The 8555-nt window shown below is 46.6% G+C and overlaps 2 protein-coding genes across 2 annotated transcripts; both read left to right on the top strand.

Annotated features, from left to right (window-relative positions):
* Positions 1–4476, top strand: LOC128745752 (uncharacterized). Its single transcript, XM_053842827.1, has 2 exons — positions 1–2499; positions 2776–4476. Exons 1-2 carry the CDS (start codon positions 1–3, stop codon positions 4474–4476), a joined length of 4200 nt encoding a protein of 1399 aa, XP_053698802.1.
* A 171-nt stretch (positions 4477–4647) lies between these two features.
* On the top strand, positions 4648–6090 carry LOC128745751 (uncharacterized). Its single transcript, XM_053842826.1, has one exon. The coding sequence runs from the start codon at positions 4648–4650 to the stop codon at positions 6088–6090; it is 1443 nt and encodes a 480-aa protein (XP_053698801.1).
* The last annotated feature ends 2465 nt before the right edge of the window (positions 6091–8555 follow it).

The following is an 8555-nucleotide window of genomic DNA, read 5'->3' as shown; positions in this document are numbered from 1 at the left end:
ATGACTGAATCGAAGACCAGTAGTTGTATTATGTGCCAGGAAGTGGACACATTCGATATGGTGCAGTGTGACGTTTGCGACCAGTGGACGCATTTCGGCTGCGCTGGTGTAAACGATAAAATTAAAGACCATCCGTGGAGCTGTCTGAAGCGCTGCAATTCTCTGCAAATACCAAAGCAGAAGAAAGGTGCTGCTATCGCTACGGCGAAAAAGACCGCTGACGGAAAGAAGAATTCGCGAAGTGAAGGTGGTTCGGTGAGCAGTGTTAATGCGATACTCGATGATTCCCTTGCAAAATTACAGGAAGAGATGGAAGCCAAAGAGAAGGCTATGGAAAACGAGCGTATTCTGCGTAAGAAACGGCTAGAAATGGAACGCGCGCTGAGGGAGAAACAGTTACGAGTCGAAAGAGAACTTCGCGAGATGGAGTTGCAGCAAGACCGTGAGTTTCAGGCACGAGAGTTGCAGCAAGAACAGGAAATGCTGAATCGGCGCTTGGTGGAGGAAGAAGAGTTTTTGAAAAAACGGAATAAGTTAAGGCAAAATTTCGATGCGGCGAAAGCAGGCCTGGTGCAAAACTATAGCAAGGTGGACGAAGAAGAGAATGTAGACGAACCTGCAGGCAACGACTCAGACGGCGATTGCGATGAGATTCTCAGCCAGAAGGTGGAAAAGTGGCTCGGCGGAAAAAGCTTCGAATGTGACGATAGACGGAAATCGGTAAAAAATGTTGCGGTATTCGAATTAGTTAGTACGAGGAGAACTACAGGGGTACATAACGAAAGATTCAAAGGGCTTTCGGTTCCCTTTATTGCATATCGATCGGAAGACCTGGCTCGCGAGCAGGCAATTGGCGGCCAAACCCGCAAAGGGGATGATTTATTACGGCTGACGGCGGAGGAGAAAACGGTGTTGGCAGATTTCCGTATGAACCGGATGGGCAACGGACCAAGGATGAACGGGCCGGGGATTGAGCCGGCAGGGCTTTCCCAAGCACAAATTGCCGCCCGGCAATCCGTTTCTAAGCAGTTACCGGTGTTTAGGGGGGAAGCTGAACTGTGGCCAATATTCATCAGCAGTTACGAATACACAACTCAAGCTTGTGGGTTCTCCAATCTGGACAACCTGAAGCGATTGCAGGACTGTTTGAAAGGGGATGCACTCGAGGCTGTGAGGAGTCGGTTAGTTTTACCCGATTCGGTTCCCGATGTCATTCATGATCTACAGAATTTATTTGCTAAACCAGAGAAGCTGTTGAAGACGTTACTGGCGAAGGTTCGTCAAGCCAAACCACCGAGGGCTGACCGTTTAGAATCCTTTATACATTTCGGCATTACGGTCAAGCAGTTATGCGATCACTTAGAAGCCGCGAAGTTAGTGGATCACCTTAGTAATCCCATGTTGGTCCAGGAGCTTGTAGATAAACTTCCCCCGAATTATAAGCTGGAGTGGGTCCGCTTTAAACGGGACAAAACTGGTACTCCGCTAAGAATCTTTACCGAGTTTATGAACGGTATTGTTTCAGACGTTTCGGAGATTAGTGAGTTTTCTTCCCTAGATCTCACTGACCGAAATGAACGATCCGGAAGCTCCAGAAGAGCAAAGCTGAACAAAAGGGAGTATGTCCATATCCACAGTTCCTCGCCCACCAGTAAGGATACAGTGCCGAGTGGCAGAAGCGAGATGCCGAATGAAAGAAGCGAAGTGCCGAGTTTAAGAGGGGAGAAACCGTGTTGGGTGTGCCGAAGAACCGATCACAAAATTAGATTCTGCGATGACTTTCGAAAGTTTAACGTTGCTGAACGCTTGAAGGTCGTCGAGAAGTTTAAGCGGTGCGAGTTGTGCCTCAACAACCACGGCAAGAGTCGCTGTAATTTTCGAATACGTTGTAACGTAGTGGGTTGCCAGGGAAACCACCATACTCTCTTGCATCGCTCAGAAGAAGTCGTTCAGATCATGGAGGTTCAGTGCAACGCTCACAGTCGTTTGAATCGCTCAGTTGTCTTCCGCATGGTTCCAGTTACACTTCACTGTGGGAACAGAAAACTGGATATTCTTGCCTTCTTGGACGAAGGGTCCTCAGTTACTCTAGTAGAGGATTCCGTCGTGAATACGTTGAAGGTCAACGGAGTCGTCGAACCGCTAATCGTCACGTGGACCGGAAATACGAAACGTTATGAAAACGGCTCGAGGAGAGTGGATTTGATGGTGTCTGCTCGGGGTTCTGCCGAGAAATTCGTGCTCCGTGAAGCGCGCACTGTCGGGGATCTTGTACTGCCGAAACAGGAAATGCAGTTTCGCGAAATTGCGACACGTTACCCTCACCTGCAGGGTTTGCCTGTCCAGGATTATAATAGAGAAGAACCGAAGATGATGATTGGGCTGGACAACCTATCCGTATTTGCGCCACTCGAGTCCAAAGTTGGACAGCCAGGTGAACCCATAGGCGTTCGATCGAAGTTAGGCTGGACAGTTTACGGGCCAGAAAAAGGGCATTCGGTAAGGAATGCGGTTGTAAATTTTCACGCTGCGGGAACAGCAACCAACCAGGAGTTGCATGATTTGATCCGCAGTCAATACAGCAAAGTTTCGTTAATTGGGCGGTTCGTTAATTGGGTGTTCGCTAATTGGGCTATGTGACAACCTGAATGTCAAAATTGTATGGAATTTTCGAGTTTAGAAATTTCTAACAACTGTCAGTCGGCCCAATTAGCGAATCAGCTGGAGTGCAGTCATGGCCCAATTAACGAATTCAGGCTGTATATGCTTGAGGAGAGCGGAATCACGGCGGCTGGAATTCCAGAGTCTGCTGAAAACAGCCGAGCGCGTGAGATACTGAAAACCACCATGGTGCGCATAGGTGACCGGTTTGAGACGGGGCTTTTGTGGCGTGACGACTTGGTAGTTTTTCCCGACAGCTATCCCATGGCTGCAAAACGGATGGAAGCTTTGGAGAGAAAGTTGTCGAAGAACGATGAGTTGCGGAGTAATGTAATCCACCAGATTGGGGAGTACCAAAGCAAAGGCTACGCACACAGGTTAACGGATAAAGAACTTGCTTGTACAGATCCGTCGGCTGTGTGGTATCTTCCCCTGAATGTAGTGGTGAACCCCAAGAAACCAGGTAAAGTGCGTCTGGTGTGGGATGCAGCAGCGTCAGTTAGCGGAGTGTCTCTCAATAGTAAGCTACTGAAGGGTCCGGATTTGTTGACATCCCTAGTGGCAGTGCTTCAACGCTTTCGAGAACGGCCTGTTGGATTTGGTGGAGATCTCAAAGAGATGTTCCACCAGTACATGATAAGAGCACAAGATAAACAAGCTCAACGGTTTGTATTTAGACCCTGCAAGAGTGCAGCTCCGCAAATATACGTGATGGACGTTGGTACCTTTGGAGCAACCTGTTCCCCGTGTTCAGCACAGTATATAAAGAACCTGAACGCTGAGCAATTCACCGATGAGTACCCCGAAGTAGCAAAGGCGATTGTCCACAACCACTACGTTGACGATTACTTCGACAGCGTCGACACAGTCGAAGAGGCAGTTCGGCTAGCAAAGAATGTCGCAACGGTCCACTCTCGTGGAGGATTTGTCATGAGAAACTGGGTATCCAACTCGATGGAGTTCCTGCGGCAAATGGGTGAGCGTAATAGTGGAGATCCTGTCCATTTTCACGAAAATAAAGAAACCGGAACGGAACGCGTCCTAGGAATTATCTGGGAACCGGCAAAAGATGCATTTTCATTCTCTACCACCCCACGTGAAGAATTTCTGTCAGCTCTAGCTGGAACGGAAAAGCCTACGAAGAGGATGGTTCTCAGCTGCGTTATGACGATGTTTGATCCTCTGGGACTCCTGTCGCCGTTCACAGTACTGGGAAAGATGCTGGTTCAAGACCTGTGGAGAACGGGTTGTGGATGGGATGAGAAAATCAGCGATGAATGCATGCCGACGTGGACACACTGGGTCAATTTGATCCCAACGATTGCAGAAGTGAGAATAGGGAGGAGCTATTTCGGGACAGCACTATCCCATCAAGTGAAAAACCTTCAGCTTCACATCTTTACCGATGCGGGTGAGAAAGCGTACGGTTGCGTGGCTTATCTTCGCGCCGAGATCAATGGAAAAAATGTCTGTGCGCTAGTGATGAGTCGGAGTAAGGTCGCTCCGCTGAAGCAGTTAAGCATTCCTCGGCTTGAACTTCAGGCGGCAGTGCTGGGCGCTAGACTGATGCGTACTGTCCAGAAAAACCACAGCTTCGCTATTCAGCAAACATACCTCTGGACTGACTCGCAAACGGTGTTATCCTGGATCAGATCGGACCAACGGAGATATAAACAGTTCGTTGGGTTTCGCATTGGAGAGATCCTCAGCAGCACGAAGCTGGCAGATTGGCGGTGGACCCCAACAAGGTTAAACGAAGCAGATAGGTTGACGAAGTGGAGGCATGATGTGGAGTTAGAATCAGACGGCAGCTAGTTCAAGGGTCCCAGTTTTCTGTATGATGAGGAGTCGACGTGGCCGCAGCAATTCCCACCGGCCAACACGAAAGAAGAGCTTCGTGCGCCGTTCTTGTTTCATGATGTAGTATTAGAGGATAGTCTGATTGACGTGCAGCGGATATCCAAATGGAACGTACTAGTGAGGACGATGGCTTGTGTTCTTAGATTCGTGTCGAACTGCCGTAGGCGAAAGGAGGGCATTCCAGTAGAAACGTTGAAGGCTACGGAAAATCAGGCGAAGTTGTTGAAACCAATTAGGTGGTCGGTGATGCGCTCGCCGTTGAAGCAGGAGGAGTTCCAACAGGCAGAATGGCATCTGTTACGCGTTGTTCAGGCCGAAGTGTTTGGAGATGAGCTGAAGACCTTGATAAGGAATAGGGATCGTCCCATGAACGAGTGGATAGCGTTGGAGAAATCAAGCCCACTGTATAAGCTGACACCATTGGTCGACGAAAACGGTATCATTCGCATGGAAGGGCGTACAGAGAAGGCAGAGTTCTTTCCGTTCGATTTGCGCTTTCCGGTGATCCTGCCGAGAGAGCATTACGTTACGAGGATGATAGTGCAATATTATCACGCACGCCTTGAACATGGATACAGAGAGACGGTGAAAAACGAAATTCGGCAGCGGTTTTATATTCCAAAAGTTGGTGCTTTGGTACAAAATGTTTCAAAGGCGTGTCAGTGGTGTAAGGTGTTTCGTAGTCGACCACGAGTTCCGAGAATGGCGGCTCTGCCTGTGGAGCGACTACAACCGTATCGACGACCATTCAGTTTCGTCGGCGTTGACTATTTGGGCCCGGTTAACGTATCCGTGTCCCGGCATAGCGAAAAGCGTTGGATAGTAGTATTCACCTGCTTTGTGACACGCGCGATCCATCTGGAAATAAGCACCAATCTGACTACGCAGTCTTGTTTGATGGCTATCCATCGTTTCATGCATCGTCGAAGACCGCCGCAAGAATTCTTCTCCGACAATGGAACCAATTTGAAAGGAGCAAGCAAGGAACTGACGAAACGTGTCAATGACATCAACAGCGATTGTGCGGATGAGTTGACCGATGTGCGTACGAAGTGGACTTTCAATCCACCAGCTGCCCCCCACATGGGTGGAGTTTGGGAGCGGTTGGTTAGATCGGTTAAGGAGGCGTTGAACACACTTAACGACGGGAAGCGGCTGACAGACGAGATTCTGCACACGTCCGTGACTAGTGCGGAAGATATTATTAATTCTAGGCCATTAGTCTACGTACCGCAGGAGATGGAAGAAGCAGAAGCACTTAGTCCGAACCACTTCTTGCGTGGGATTTCGCCGAACGAGGCGCAGATGATCTCGCCTCCCCCGCATTCAGCAGAGACTCTACGGGATGCGTACAAGCGTTCACAGGAGTTGACACAGAACATGTGGGACCGGTGGATTAAGGAATACGTCCCTTCCTTAAACCAGCGGACCAAGTGGCATGGAGAATCGACGATGCTGAAAAAAGGCGACTTGGTCTACGTAGTCGAGGGTCCAAGCGGAGATCCTGGATACGTGGAAGAATCGAGGAGGTCATCCCGGCGAGCGATGGTCGTGTGCGGCAGGCGTTAGTCCGAACGAGCAGTGGCTTGTTTCGGCGAGCTGTTGCGCAGTTAGCAGTTGTTGAGATAGGCGATGATGGTAAAGCTAGACCGGAAGTGGCCTCCGGACCAGGTTTACGGGCCGGGGAAATGTTGGGAGCACTGCACTGAGCGCAACTGACAAAGGATAGATTGCGGGATGCGTTCTCAAGCGGACGTTGACAGATAGGTATGCTCGATAAAATATAAACAAAAAACATCGATTAATAGAAGGAAAAAAGTGATGTGAAGAAAGTAAGTAGGAAGAAAAGTTGAAGATTAAACGGACATTTTGTGGTTAAAAGCGCTAAAAAGTTAGTTAAAAGGAAGAGGATAAATTGTGCCTAGTTAGCGGCGAATTTGCTTAAAATTAACTATCGTTTGTGGCTATATTTTCTAGTGAGTGAGATACGAAGAGGAAGTATTATTATTCTACTTACAACTAAAACGAAATTAAAACTTACAGCTAGAAGATTAAAAATTTGTACGACAATTAAAAGCTGGTGTGACGATACAATACAGAACACGTCAAATCAATCGATTTGCTGCTCTAAAATAGCTGGAAAAGAGGTTATATCTGCAAGAAGGAATAACGAAACTAAAATTGTAAGTCCACATTTTAAAAACAGAAAAACTTAATCTAATACCATTTATTTTATAAATAAACATTTAGTTTGATCTGCTATTATTATAAAGCCGATTCAGAAACGGTTTCGCTTCGTTCAAAAACAGTCCGAACACGTACATTGTAAAGCTAACATAGTTTATGTTAGAAAGATAAGTTAACTGTTCTAGGTACTGGAACATAAAATGTTCTGTAATTTTAGATTAAAGAAGAATCGAAGTACTTAACAATATTACAAAGAAGACCACCTTACCTGAAAGGGTGGATCAGTAATATCCACGGACTACGGAAAATTTGGGAAATTTTAAGAAGGAATACAGCTGCTCGGACTTGTGTACCAACGCTCTTTGCCAGGATTGCCTGGAAATCTTCTTCTCGGAGATAAGAAGACGCTGTGGTTTCAACAACACACCCAATTTATTTCAGTTTAGCAGCGCATTTAAATATGCATTACCAGCATTACCATCTACTCTCAATATGGCGATATTAACCTTTTACACATCTTGCAGAATTAAGATGAATGTCTGTTCTCTGTGCTTTGACTGCCAACACCTACGGGACCAAAGCGGCTCATACAATCATAACTGTTAATCTTTGCCAGAAACAAGACGAGGACATGGCGGCGTGGATATATTTGTCTGCATTTCACCCATCTACCACTGAGAAGGCAATCGCTTATCTTGTTATTGAATGTTTGCGCTGCATGCTGGAGATCAACCGGATCATCCTGCAACATTCAACTTCGTATCTTTCAAAATTGGAGTCAAACAAAGCGTTATGCTGCGACAAAAAACGCTGCAAGGACTGAGAATGTCGCCGAAGAAAATGCAGGAATGCCGCCACTGGACTCAACGTATAGAGGTAAACGAATAGGCCGACCATTTTCATCCTCGTCAACATCATGATGCTGGAAGCTCCTTCTGCCCCGATACAGTTGAGCCATCTTCATGAGCCTGCATGTCTACTACATTGGACCCCCGTTCGCTTGAGCGATTTCTCATGCAAACTAACGGGATTGATTTCTAATTTGAACAACTGGTATCTCTAATTCTCTATGTCTAAAAATAACCCAAAATGTCGCTACATTAATAAGCGGGGTTGTGCAGTCACCTTTTGTCCAGCGCCTCTATGGGTCAAAGGTACACGGGTACCAGCGAGCCACACGCCCTGGCGGGCGTTGTGGGTTCAAATCCGGTTATAATCTCTGATTATAGCTTGGTTCGATCCATGCACCTTCCAGCATTGGACAAAAGGTAGGAGTCATAACGACAACTTGTTAAGCATAGCTACCTTACCCCCCCCCTTCCTTTCCACACTTTCCTCTCCTTTCCCAAAAAAATTTCATTACTTTCCCCTACCGTCCCTCCATCAATTGTAGAACCATCGTTTCAAAAAAATGTTAATTACGATAATGTTTATGTAACATTGCGATAACATTAAAGCAATGTAACGTAACCTCACATAATTGCCATTGTTATGTAACAATCCCATTATTTCTGTTATGTAACAATATAAATGTTTTTGTAACATCACAAAAAATACTGAACTGTAGCACCTCGATAATACTTGCCACCAAAATGTATGTAAAGCCTCGATAATACTATGTGAATTGACTAACTACTAGCAAGCGCACTTAAGAGTTGATCATAAAATCACGCCGTTAACGATCAGCTTGCAAACTCATTTGCTAGCTGCTACATAGTCAATTCGCCTAGTATTTTCGAGACTTTACATACATTCAGGCCTCCGTCACCAATCTTTGTTCTTTAAAGGGCCGTTAAATAAAAAGTACCGTCATCCGGGGCGAGATTGTGCCAAAAAAGCATATGTTT

The sequence above is a fragment of the Sabethes cyaneus genome, chromosome 1 (assembly GCF_943734655.1).
Source record: "Sabethes cyaneus chromosome 1, idSabCyanKW18_F2, whole genome shotgun sequence".
NCBI classification, from domain to species: domain Eukaryota; kingdom Metazoa; phylum Arthropoda; class Insecta; order Diptera; family Culicidae; genus Sabethes; species Sabethes cyaneus.
This window is presented reverse-complemented; position numbering and strand designations above follow the sequence as displayed.